Source organism: Melanotaenia boesemani, chromosome 20 (assembly GCF_017639745.1).
Source record: "Melanotaenia boesemani isolate fMelBoe1 chromosome 20, fMelBoe1.pri, whole genome shotgun sequence".
Classification (NCBI taxonomy): domain Eukaryota; kingdom Metazoa; phylum Chordata; class Actinopteri; order Atheriniformes; family Melanotaeniidae; genus Melanotaenia; species Melanotaenia boesemani.
Genome location: NC_055701.1, coordinates 19,537,496 through 19,551,121, shown reverse-complemented (window position 1 = coordinate 19,551,121; position 13,626 = coordinate 19,537,496). Strand labels below are relative to the sequence as shown.

The 13,626-nt window shown below is 40.0% G+C and overlaps 1 protein-coding gene across 1 annotated transcript in view; it reads right to left on the bottom strand.

Annotated features, from left to right (window-relative positions):
• The window catches only part of LOC121630655 (glutamate receptor ionotropic, NMDA 3B-like), an 82,398-nt gene extending 78,052 nt beyond the window's left edge, over window positions 1-4,346 (bottom strand). The window contains exon 1 of the mRNA XM_041971060.1: window positions 3,544-4,346. Within this exon, the coding sequence (XP_041826994.1) occupies window positions 3,544-4,077 (534 nt within the window). The 5' untranslated portion in view covers window positions 4,078-4,346. The remainder of the gene's footprint in view (window positions 1-3,543) is intronic.
• Window positions 4,347-13,626: the final 9,280 nt, after the last annotated feature.

Sequence of the window (13,626 nt, the reverse complement as noted above, 5' to 3'; positions counted from 1 at the left end):
TGAAGAATGACAAATAATGAATTCACACCATACCATCCCACTCACCTAATCACATTCAAGAATCAGCAAAACCATTTCCTTCTGCTCTTGCTGTTAATGCATTTCCGAAATAGAAATCATGATCTACAAAATAATTTCAGTGATATTATCAGAAAAAATCTAGAATTGTCTAGTCAGGCCGTGCTTTAAAGAAGCTGGCCACATTATTAATGCATTAATGTTCTTTTTCAATTACATCTCTTGGCAAATTGCACAAGCAATTCTGTTTATTTAATAATGACAATATTACCATTTTCCACACACGCTAACATGGCAGTAGAATATCAATTTGAAACCCCATTTCACCCATTTTGGGGTTAATCAAGGTTATTTTTTTAGTTTCATTTTTCCACATCCAAAGTCCTCAATTAAATGTCTTACTCTGATTGCATAAAAAGCTTCTGATGAGAAAATCACCTGCCCAAATGCCCATAATGGACCTAATGGGAATTTGAAGCCCATTTCCTTCTTCGTTCCCCTCCCTGCTCTGTCTCCTCTTCCTCTCGCCTCTCCTCTCTTCTCCTCTCCTGGCTGTCATTCTGTTCACCATAGATGGGCGAGGGAGATTTACAGATGGGGGTCACACAGTGGTTCTAATTAGCTTAAGTAGGTAGGGAGGAATAAGCGCTTCCTTGCTGAGGTGCACCACATACTCCCAAAGCTCTGTCTGACTAAGCAGAGAAAATGAGGAAAACGCAGATGGACAACTGACCCCTGTCTATGTCCATCTTTCCATCCCTCTATCTGTCTGTGTCCTTTAATCTCCAAGTTTCTGCAGCTCTGAAGGAATTTTACCATCTTTGTGACATGAGAATATGTAGACTCTGTTGGCTTGATCTTTTAGGAGAAACTGGCAAAGATGGTAGCAATCCCTTAGCAGCTTGTCGGCTGGATTTTATTTTTTTATTTTTTGTTTTTTGTTTTGGGGGGGGGGGGGGGGGGGGGGTTACATTACAGAAGTCACATTTAACATGACCAAACTAGCTGACAAGCAAAAACAGCATGGGTCCATATCACCTGATAAATTCCTAAAGGACTTTGAAGGCTATACATTCTCAGACATTAAAAATTGTGTAGCACTTGTTTAAAAATTGGAAGGGAGCACATAAAGTTTCATTCCACATGTTAAAATTAATTTTTTTCTTATGCCCAGGGAAAGATTCTGCCAATCAGAAAAAAACTTGGGTTTAATTCCCATTGCCCTGAAGAAAAATCTCCACAATTTCACGAATCCTGGGGGCAAAGAATCTTTCCAAAATCAAAGAAAACCACACACCTCCTCATTTGGATCAGTCTGAGACAGATCCTGCACATTTTCTGGCAGAAGTGTTTGTTTTGTGTCTGCCTTTCTGTAGCCTTCCTTCCCCTTCTCAGGAGCACTCCTCCCTGCTGATGTGAAAATGTAAATTGCATTTTTAATTAAAATGGTATCTCCTGTTTCAGTGATTTGCTATCAGCAGTGCAACCAGTGTGCTTGTACATGCTAAACAATGTACCTCCCTGTTGACCTAACCTCCTGGTCAGCATCCTCTCCATGTGTGTTTGAGAACCTGTCCCACCTCTGACCAGCCTCCTATTATTCCTCACATTGCTCCCATATCATGTGCACCATAAAGTGCTAGAGAAAGAAAACACTACAATCCAACCCTGCTAAATTTAATTTTGTTCCACGTCTGTCCACGATACTGTCCCTTGTTTTCTGTCAATAAATTAAATGTTTGTAAAATGCATCTGTTTTTGGCAGTAAATTAATCAATTTGTCAGGAAACTGCAAAACATGAAATACAATATTTTAGTAATTTCAAAACACAGTCTGAAAAAAGTCTGAAAGATTTGTATTGATTCATTTCCAATTTCTGGTCCTACCAACTGTAGCCACTATTCTTTCCAGCTTACAAACATAATCTGGTCGGAAAAGTTGAGCACATATCCTTCAATAAACCCAGACACAGTGGCCTGCCACTAAGAAGAAATGAAATCATGAATTTAATATGAGGCTGAAATGCATTTTCTCGTAAACATAAAGGCAAACCAAACCAGGCATCCATTTAGACATAAATTATGCTTGGAATTATTGCTAAAAATATTGAAAAGGCTGTGCCACTGAGACACAAAGAAAAAGAGTGATTTTTTCACCCTTATTTTGCCCATTGACTGCTTGGCACAGTTCTGCAGAACTGAATAACATCCCAGCTTAAGAAAAAAAACCTCTCTCTTTTCCCAGCCCATCCATTCCTCTCCTCACATCTCCTCTCTCCTCTTTCTTTCTGCTGCTTATCTCCTTGCATTGCCAACACATTCGTCAAGTAGTTTGACTTCTTATTCATGCAAGCTTTATTGAAATCGAATAAGCAATCCATTGTTGACAAAGAGACATTGCTGGACAAAGATTTCAGACTTAAACTACCCTACCCTCTTTTCCCTCTTCCTCTCATCTCCTCTCTGTCCTTCTACTGCTTCCTGCTAGCCTGAGTGTGAGAATGTCTCAGCTGAACCTGTGTGAAAGTTGAAAGTCCTCTTTATGCGCATGTGGCTATCTATGTGTGTGGTGCTTGCCCCCTGTGCGGGAGTGCATACACTCAAATGAGTGTGTGACAGAGATGCAGTTGGCTGCTCGGTTGGATAGAGGCGGATATGGCAGGACCTGGATTGACTGACTGGCAAGCAGCTCTATACTGCTGCTGGGAATACTAACATGGCACACACACACACACACTTATTGGCCACTTAATTTGTACACAGAAAACGCAGCAAACACAAATACAAAGAAGAAATATGTGATCACATAAATAGCATGAGGTGCAGGGGTGACACATCTTCACAACAGCTATCTGACACTATCCCAACTGACTGAACACACTCAGAGAGGTGCCAAAACCATCTTCAAACAAGCATGCACACATTTTTGTTTTTGGCTTACACAGAATCAGAATCTGCAAACATACACACACAAAGAAAAGAGCTTAAAGAGAGAGAGAAAATGGCTTGAGGTTTCTGTCCATACCAGATATTAAACATGCATGTTGAGGGCCTGCAGGTTCACCACATTGCTCAACTAGAGTCAATCTGACATCAGGCATATTGGAAGAAGGCATTTCTATGTGAGAAACAGTGCATCTGCTACTCAGATTATCTTTGTTACATTTTCACTGTTTTTGTTTCTAACACTATTATTTTAATTATCCTTGTAGATTAAGCTCAAGGATAATTGCCCTCATTATTGTGGGTACAATTACTTTCCCTTAAACCATTTGTTTGCTGTTGCAAGACGTAATATTTGGCTGGTGAGAAACATTTTCCAACAGCTCAGACAAGAAAATCCTGTCCACAAGCTAAAAGATCAGTCAAAGGGTCATTGCGAAGTGTCAGCTTAGTTTTGCCATGGGTTCCTGCTTATTTAAAAGGGAGAATTTATTCCAAAACAAGTCGTTTTCTGTTGTTTAATAAGATGATTGCTACAGGTGCAAAGGAGAGCTCTGAAACACCCACACAAGCCATCTTTACCTTAGTCACAAGGGGCTCTGTGTCCTCCAGGATGGAGATGAAGGGGATTTCCATGAAAGAGGAGAGGAACTCCATTTGGATCAACTCCTCCCTGGAGCGAGGGAAAGCGAGCATGGCTGACACACCCCTGACCACCAGGTCCTGGCAGGCACTACGGGACAAGGACTCCGGGTCCCAACCCGATGGCGACCGTGCCACCATCTCCAGGCTCAGGTTGTAGGGTAGCAGGGGAGCCGGTTGCGAGGCTGTGGTGGTGGAGTCTCCCCCTCCGTTTTGGTGCCGAATGCTGGCCAGGGCGCGGTTGAGCGCGTTTTGTATCCGTGCCGGCTGGCGGGTCGGCAAGAGCGCGCCGAGGCGCACGGTGTGTCCTATCCGCGTGAGGATGTTGCAAGACTCCGGGCGAAGCAAGCAGGGCTCGGGGGAGGAAAAGGTGACTAATAAGAGAAGCAACAGTAGCGACCTGGCAGAGAGGAGAAGGAGATGAGTTCTCCCCGGGGCAAGGCAGTAGGTCCAGAGTCCAGAAAGAGACACCATGCTGTAGCTCCGACACGCAACTGAGGAGGACTGGGCTCTGCTCGGCGGGAGATGGCATAGCTCCCTCTTTCTCCCGGCTCCACCGCTTTCCTCGGACTTGATGGCTCTTTTCTGTCCCCTTTCTTTTGTTGTTGCGCACTGTCGACAGTGATTTGTCGGCGTTTTGACGTTTCGCCCCTCACCTCTTCAAAGTTTTTATGTCAACTGTAAAAGACGCGCTGGTGGAGGAGAGCAGAGATGAGCGCTCACAGCTTAGAGCGGTCGCCCCGCTTCTGTCAGTCTCCGCTGGAGGAAGGGGCACCAGCTGTAAAGTGTGTGTGAGTGCGTTTCAGCGAGTTGGTGTGTGCGCGTGTGTGTATATGCGTTTGCCCGCCAATAATCTAACCTCTCACGGAGCTTGCCTCTTGGAGAATTTTAAGCAAATCTCTTTGAATAAAATTTCCTTCCGCTTCTCCCGGGGACAATGCACACTTAATAATAATAATAATAATTATTATTATTATTATTATTATTATAATTATTATTATTATTCATTTAACAGAAAACGTCAGGGATGTCACGTTTTCCTCTTTAAAAACTACATCACCAAATAAAATAAGTTGGATTAAATTTACTAGTTCAAAAGTTTCAGGTATAAATTAACAAACAACTCGAATTTTCCTTAAAATACCCAAAGGAAAGCAGCGATCTCTTAAAAATATCTATTGTGAGAATTGTATGGTTTCAGGTCTCCAAAAGATTGAATTTAAGTTAAAACAGAAGAAGGAGAATAATATTTACAAGCTTTAAAAAAAATCGAACCGTTTAATAAATGGCGGTCATTTGTTTTCTGAGGTAATGGGCCACTTTTAAGCACCTTTAGGGCTCAAACTGCGATGTTCTTACCCGGTTGGCCGACAAAAGCTAATAGCTTGCTGAAATCTCAATTTTTCCCCCGAGATTTATCCCCACTTCCTTCCTGTCGTCCAAGTAGAGCATTACCCGTTGTATAACCACGTCTTTTCAGCACCGAGGACAGCGCCAATGCCATAAAAGAGATCTACTGTGCATGTTAATTTAGCTTCAAGCAAGGGACAGCACTCAGTCCTTCATTCATACATTCAATAGCCCATAGCCCCTCATCTGATATGCCATCTTTGGAGCAGAACATCCAGTAAATTTATATGTCTAACGAGTGAAGTCTCTGTTCCCATGGTGTCCACAGTCACTTTTTCTGACATTGCCTGGATTGTCTGCTGATAGATGTTTTGGTTTTTTGTCTGTGATTTCCCCTCTCTGTTATTCTCAGTGGTTTTAAGTGTCAGTTGAAGTTTGGGAACCAGTCAGAGGCCTGACATGAAAAGGTTTCTCTGACCAACAGCATGGCTACCTTTTCCCTGACTTTCCCTTTCTCATTCACACTTGCATTACAGGAATCAACAAGTCATTTCACAGCTGGCTGGGTGACCTGGTGTGAAAGCAGCTTGTTTAACTGTTAAATCTGAAACAGTTGTTGTGGAGGAAACAGAAAAAAGTATCTTCTTAGTGGTCTTCATGTTACTCATGCTTCACTTGCTCCATATAGAGTACAGATGAAAACCAACACTGTAGGCTTTGTTCTACTGCAGAAACAGCAACATTAAACTTGCATGGCTCCTCACACACACTCCCTCTGGTACTTGTTGAAGCTGGGCAGAGCCAAGTACAAGCAGAGTATATCCAAATATATTCCAGTCAGGTTTATTGCTATTGAAATTCCATAATCACTGGGAAAAAGTCTAGTTCCCGACAAGGTGTCTCATATGAAATGGGTAAATGTACAAGTGTCAAACTGTTGAGGTGCATCTGTAACCACAGTGTCACACTTTATCCCCAACAACAGTAATACCCATGATTGAAATCAAACACTTTTTTTTTTCAGCTAAACACAGTCATCTTTCCTGTTTTGTTACCTAGCATTTTTATATAGGCTTTTCAGATGTCACATTCAATAGGCCAAAAATGAAAAGAACCCAGATGATTTTGATAATATACAATTTCAGGTAGAAAAAAAAGGGGGGAAAAAAAAGATGCCTTAAAACCAATTTTGCAGTTTGCTTTAAGAGTACCATATTATCACAAGTTATCACAAAACAGCAACAAACATGGTATTAAGATAAGGACATACAGTACTGGGCAAAGGAGGTCACCCCTTATTTCATTTTATATTGCAAGAAAAAGAAGAAATACTGTAATAAATGACAACAAATGAAAAACATAAAATTAAATGCAATATATAGTACAAATTCAGAGACGTACAACTCAAACTTTAACCCTCTTTGGGAAGCCTTTCTTGTCAGTTTTTCAAGCAGTCTTTGGAAATACTTCTCCAAGTTTTTGACTGACATTCAAAGCTTTTCTTTGGATCTTGGTTGCCTTTTGTTCTGTTCACTGACAGGATGATCACACACTGCTTCAATAACGCTGAGGTCCACACTCTTAGGAGGATTCATCACCCCATAAGACCTGCACCCACTGATTTTCAATCCAGTTCTTATGTCATACCTCAGTCTTCTCTTTGTTTCTCTTTCAGTCAGGTAGTGTTCATCTGGTGTAGATAGGTTTAGATAGATGTGTTTGTTTGTTCTTTTAGGCCTGACACTTCTTCTTATGTCCTCAACTGGTCCAGATTCTGCACACTAGGCTGAAATATGCCAAGTTTTTATTTCTAACAATTCTTTGGAATCACCTTGTTAATACAAAAATGCACTTTTTTGTTTTCAAATTGTAACACCTTCTGCACTTTTCATATGGGGATAAAAAAAAGATGATGGCTGGCAGTAACAAAAGGCCAAAGCTTACTATTTAAAATTGGTTCTTTGTCAAGTTGTCTGATATGTGTAGAAAAAAAACTGCTTAATCTCTTTAGTTATGTGAAATTTTTATAATGATTTATAGGACAGTGTTTAGTGCCTTAAACAAAGAGCAGATTTGTCTGAGAATGGTCGGGAACAAGGATAGGACTAAAATGTGTGAAAAGCAGCCGATGTCCAAAAAAAAACAAAAAACAAAAAACAAAAAAACTTCGGATCACCAGAAATTCTGAAGAACAATTTCTCAAGACCACTTTAAAAGATTACAGAAAAAAGTCTGGCTCCCAGGAAGAAAAATAATGAGGGGCAGCTTAAGAGTATTGTAAGGTACAGGTGTATGGAAGGTAATGGAGGATAGCAGAGGTCGGTAAGGGTTGTTAGTTCTCTGAAGCAGACCTACATTCCAATTATGACTTTATCCAACATACAGGGAGACTGGGTATGGCTGTAACACTTTTGCTTAAGCACCTGTAACTCACTGAATTTTAGAACTACAATTCTCAAACTTTTATATAAAATACCCACATTTGTTTACTACAAATGGAGCCAATTCAAAACCCTGAAAGTGTATCACAGATTTTGAGTGGGAATGTCAAATACATGGTGGTGCTTTGTTACAACCTGCCTCACTACTGGGGTGGGTTGTAACAAATAATGGTGAGAGTTGTAGCAGTTTGACAAAACAAGCAAAAGTAAAGGTCACACTATAGAATATGCTTCAAAAAGATGTGTTACAATGTTAAACAGTCCAAAACAATGGGGAACATTTTGCCTAAACGTCCTTTGGCTTTGAATTGCCAGATGACTTTGTACTGACTACTGAAATGATTTAACATTGAAACAATACTAAACTTTTTTTTAAAAAAAAAGTTTTAACAATGTGTTAATGTACTAGGATCAAAATCCAAAACTTTTGCTTTTTTTCTGTCAAAATTATTTGAATTGTTTAAAGATAATAAAATGTGAAAATGCATCATAACAGTGAAAATACTAACAGTACAATACATAATATGTATTTTGAGACACACTGTAGGCCACTATAGTAGAAAACTACATAAAATACTAAGGACTAGGAATAAATATTTTTCAGCTGTTGATGGAAACCTCCTGAAAAAAATTTCATTTTTTGGATGATGTGACTTGCTTCCACTTGTTGCTCTCTTGCATGAATATGAAATTTTATTCAGAAATAGAATAGCGGTACAATAACATTCCTGTTCTACAATACATTTCAGGAGAGAGATGCTCATTAAGAGTCTCAAATGTGGTTGCAAAGCCCTTCTGGTGCCTAGATTGGTGCACAGGGAGAGTGATGACTGGGACATGTCCTTAGTGTGTCCCCAGAGGTGGCCCACAGGTGCCCCACATGCATCTTCTATCTGTATTACAGTTTCTTATTAACAGCTTCTCCCCCGATGGGTGTATTTGTTTTGATTATGTACATTGTGGGGGATTAATATGGAGAATAGGATTAAGCAGGCATCAGAAACCCAATTAAAGTAGCCCTTCATCTTTGCAAGAGGGGCCATGTCTCTGTTTCACTGTGTGAGATCCCTCCTCCTGTTCACTCATCACCTCCTGCCCTCTGTTTGTTCTGGCCCTCCTTCTACAGTGCCTGCCATCCATCTTAGCATTTTAAATATGCACACATCCTGCCTTCCTTCTTCCCTTTTCGTTTATCTCTCCAGCTCCACCCCTTTCCCCCTGCCTTCACCTTCATCCCCTTTCTCTCTGATCTTTTCCTCCCACATCCCTACTCTGCCTTTCATATTGCCTTTCATATTTTCTGCCTTTTGAGGTAGACAGCAAATTTGCCATTTACCCCTAAAATATACAACCTACACTATTAAACTACATGAGTGATTCATTCCTGAACCAAAACTTCAATTATGTGGCTAAAAAGACTGCTAGACAACAAAGAGGTTCAGCTAATGGGTGAGCCAACAACAACTGCCAATTTGAGGAAGGGTGAATGCTCCTCTGTGAGGGGAAATGGCACGTGTGTCATGTGTCACATAGTGTGTGTGTGTGTGTGTGTGTGAAAATGTAATCCTAAATAATCTGGCAGTGCAAACCCAGGTAGCACAGAGGCTTTTTGAAATGCCAGGGAGCTGTGAGTTAGTATTCCTGGCACAGAACTAAAGGCACTATAATATCACCTCTTAGCACAATGCTCACTAACAAGGAGCAAGACAGAAACAAGGGAGGACAGGGACAGAGAGGAAGAAAAGAAAAGGAAAGAAAAAAAGTCATTCCAGGGCAGCAAAGCTGGAAAACGTTGCAGAAGGACAAGCCATACACGTCTGGAAAAGTGGGAATGTTAAGGGAAGATTTGGAGTTGGCGTGTGTTGTGTTTTCAGAATTGAATCAAATTAACAACACAAGTTCCTTCCTCTTGGTTCCTCTCACACTCTGCTCTCCTTGTCGTACAAAGACAGTGGTCTATGGAGAGAGACTTATCTAGAAGCAACAGCAGCACCCTGCTTATGTATGTGCGCCTCTGAGTATGTGTGTGTGCCTGTTTCTCTAGTACTGTGTCAGTACATTTGTACTATGTATGGTAACATGCATGTGTCTGGCAAAAGTGCATACATTGTGAGAGTGTATTTGTGTGCAAGTGTGGGTTATTCTGTTTGACTCTATTTTGTGCCAAGACTGTCATCATAGTTAAGGTAGAACTCATCTGGAAGACTCTGGACCATGTGTGAGGGTGCTGTTTTAGGACTTCAACTCTGCGTTTAACAATTTTTCCCAGCAGGTTGTGAACCAGAACACATGCAGCTGGGTAAAGGGCTTTCCAATCAAAGCTAGAAACAGAGGATTAGGATGGGGGCTGATTACCTTTTCTTTTTGACAATCAACACCAGAGCACTGTCTGCAGAAAAAAACACCATAGTGAAGTTTGCAGAGAACACCGCTGTGATAGTCCTGAAACAGAAATGAAATCTACAATGATGAGGTCGGCATGAATGAGTGTTCTACCAATAACCTGGCACTAAACATATCCAAAACCAAGTAGATTATTGTGAGCTGTAGGAAAACAAAAAGAGGATCACGCTCCATGCCAGAAATTGCTAATGTCCTATTATTGCTGCAGTAAAATCTTCCTCGCATACAATGAACTGCTGTGGTTTCCCAGATGCATGGCTGCTGACAGCAAATCTATCTAGAAGATTATCACGAGAGTCCAAAACATCACGGATACTAGGCTACCAGCACTGAAGGACCTAACGAAAGCTCTTGCCACCTAAAGATGTTAAGAACTCCTCTCATGCAGGACACCCACATTTTCCACCTCTGCCCTTATGAAGACGATACAGGTCCACAAATGCTTTCATTTCCAGACTATAACAGTTTTGATGCGTTCTTTTGCTTGATAACCACCTTGTTGCTTCTTTAGATAAATGGCCTGTGCTTTTTAGCCACAGGGGACATAATTTCATTGTACTACTGTGCAATGAGAGTAAAGGCCTTACCTTGAACTCACAACGTGGTCTACTATTTTAGACTTTTGAAGGCTGGTAGAAATAGTGATTTTTATGCATAAAACACTCAAGTTCTTATATCTACAGGCACATTTTCACAGAAAAACAAGTTTTAAGTTAACAAACCCACAATTATCTTGGGTTTTTTAGAGGTACAAGTAAAGGATGGGAATGAAACTGAGTGGGTATGTCAGGAGACTATACTCATCCGCCGGGTAGCAAAGATGCTTTTGCTTTTTAATTAAAGTTGCATTCATTAGGATGGAGGAACTAAACATTACAGACACATTAACTTTTCATCCAGTGTCAAAGGTTTCTGTTGCCCACTTGTCATTTCCTGTATAATTCTGTAGGGGGAGCAAAAGAGGACGTACCCAAAATGATATGACACAGAAATAGAAAGTCTAAATAAATAACTCTTGCTGCTGTATTGTCTCTAGAAATCGAGTTTTACCAGGCTGAGATTACATTTCTTTAGTGAGAGCAATATGAAGGCACATTTGGTGGTTGGTGTGATGGCTGTATAACCCAATGATATCTTGTCTAGACCTGAGATTAACTCTAGTCTATGACAACTGACCAGGGCAACATATTTTAACTCCAGTGTAAGAAAAGTTTTTGTTTTCTTTTGCTGCTGCAGATTAAGTCTCTTGTGACTTCTCTTTTTTATGTTTTGTGTGTTTCCATTCCCAGTTCCTGCTTTGCTTCTCTAGGAAAGCATCCTTGTTCGGTATTCAACATGAGAGACAGACTGTTCCACGTATAGGTGGGAACAACACCTATGACATATATGTCTGACTTATAGAAACATAAATACTCCAGTACTATGCTCTGGTAACTGTGTTTATGGTTTACTATAAAATATAAAATTTAAATTTACACTCTGCTCTGGGTTAATTTCCCTTGGAATTCCTTGGCTTATGTAGTCAGGTCAACAGTTCCCAAATTTGCATCAATGTCAATTGGACATAGGCTATTTATACTTGATAAATATTGGCATTCTAACTTAAGTCAAAGAGTAAACAAAGTAATATTATGGATTCTAAACATCAGCATGTTTCATATTGACATTATTATTTAACCCAAGCTGCAGAGCCATTACTGATGCAGATGCATGTAATCATGTTTTATAACACAGACATTATAACAGAGAAATGCCATTACGTGGTAAATTATTTCACACAAAAAAGATTTTAACAATTCAGAGTGAGGATAGAGTGTGCAGTTGTAATGTCAGTTTTGCATTTTATGTATTTTTTAAAAAGTGGGTGAATGTTTTATGACATTTGTGTTTGCAATGATTCTACTTTGAATTTTGGGTAATCAGTGAATCAGAGTAAAAGTGAGTTCTAAAATACAACCTGCCATCTCTGACGTAGACACAAAACACTCGACCTTATATTTCATCCAGAGCCAGTGTGATGAACTGCCATTTCCTCTGCCACCAATTTCTCATAACAAAAGCATCACCAACAATTCATCTCATTAGCAGCTGGCCTGCGGTACACAGAAGAAGTAGAAGAACAAAAGGAAAAAGAAAGTAAAACATATTAAGCACTTCTGTGGCCACAAAAGTGGATCCATTCCCAGGACTGAATTCACAAACCCATTAGAGCCTAAACTGTCAAGGTAAATTTCAGGAAGAATACATTGTTGTGGTTCATAAATAGTGAGGAGAAAGCAAGATGACTAATGGCATGATAGCAGCAGATTCAGTCAAGGACCATCTGTGGTGAAGCGCTGCACTGATTAGCTCAAGCAGTCTCCAAATATGCTGGAGGCATGAACCACTGCCAGGAATTTGTGCACACATGTATCCATGTGTGGGTGCGTGAGTGCGTGCAAAGCATGGTAAAGTAAATCTAAAACAAAACAGTGTCTTTGTGTATAAAGAAGACACACTGGGAGACATGTCTACACAGATGTGTGCTTAATAGTGTTTTGGTGCGTGTGTCCATTCATTCAACTCCCTATGAGATGATGAAGATTTGTGTAGACGAGTAAGGTGAAGTGTTAATCAAGACCTGAGGAAATGCTTCCATAAATTTATATACACAAAATAGAGGGAACTTTTGTTCAATTCCCATTTGAGAATGCACTTATGTCCATGCATGGGCCCACAAGACTGATTAGTATGTGTGCATTATACTGTGCAGTACAAAATGTTCTCTTGAGATTCGGTAGGCAAGTTTGCATCTGTAAATTACACCTCTCTTGTTTGTGTAAAAACAACATTCCCCTTCCGGAGGATTAGAAAAGCCTAATTTTCCTTTTACTTTTGTTCCACAAAGGGCTTCAATTGACATTCAGGGAGGTGGGACTCAGTTCTAATTAGGTTGGCTCACACATTCCAAGATTCATCCAATCAATGGGCAACTAATGGGCTGTCAGTCAAATGGCAAGGCCTGGGACAGGTCAGGGTCACTAGAGGAATGCCTTAATTTCTCAGCAGAATGGGACAAAATAGGCCAAATAGTAGTCAGGCCAATGGGGGCAATTATAGAAAATGATGAGATTCAATAGTGGGACAGGGTGCATAATGAGTAGCAGATCTGTGGAAGAAGGGATACTGCGAGACTTTTAATCATTTAATCTTTCCCAAGGTGGAAATTTGAGTTAGCCTGCAGTGCCGCATTCTGTGCACACTTTTTCTTGATCTTTCATTCTCTCACTTAATTTAGCAAAAGGTCTAAGATACTTTATAACATGATCTAATTGTAAACCAACAATGAAAAGATGAATATAATGTGACATCTGCTCCTTTTATCCCTGCTGAAGTAGAACACCTGTTGCTGATACATGGGAAAAAAAAAAAAAAAAAAAACGTGATGAGCCAGATCGTGTACAGCTTGTTGTGGTTGAATTTGACATCTTCACGGGGGCGAGGGGGGGGGGGTAATGACATGAACAGAAAAGTGGATTAAAAAGACAGATTAACTATAATTTAAGTATTTCCAAACTAAAAAAGATTAAAAAAAATCATAATGTCCAATAAAACATGCAGGATATAATTTTCTCAAGGAGTAAGCTTTCTCTCAAAGAAGAGACAAGTTTTGACATTAAAGACACATTTTAAGCAGAAAGTGGACATTAATCCTGTCAATAATTACTGTATTCCTTCTTATTTTGTCAGAAACTCAATTGATATACTATGAATTTATATGGTGCATTTGGTAATGTATATGTCTGCATCATAATGTAAATCTTATAATTAAATGTTTTGCATACATGAT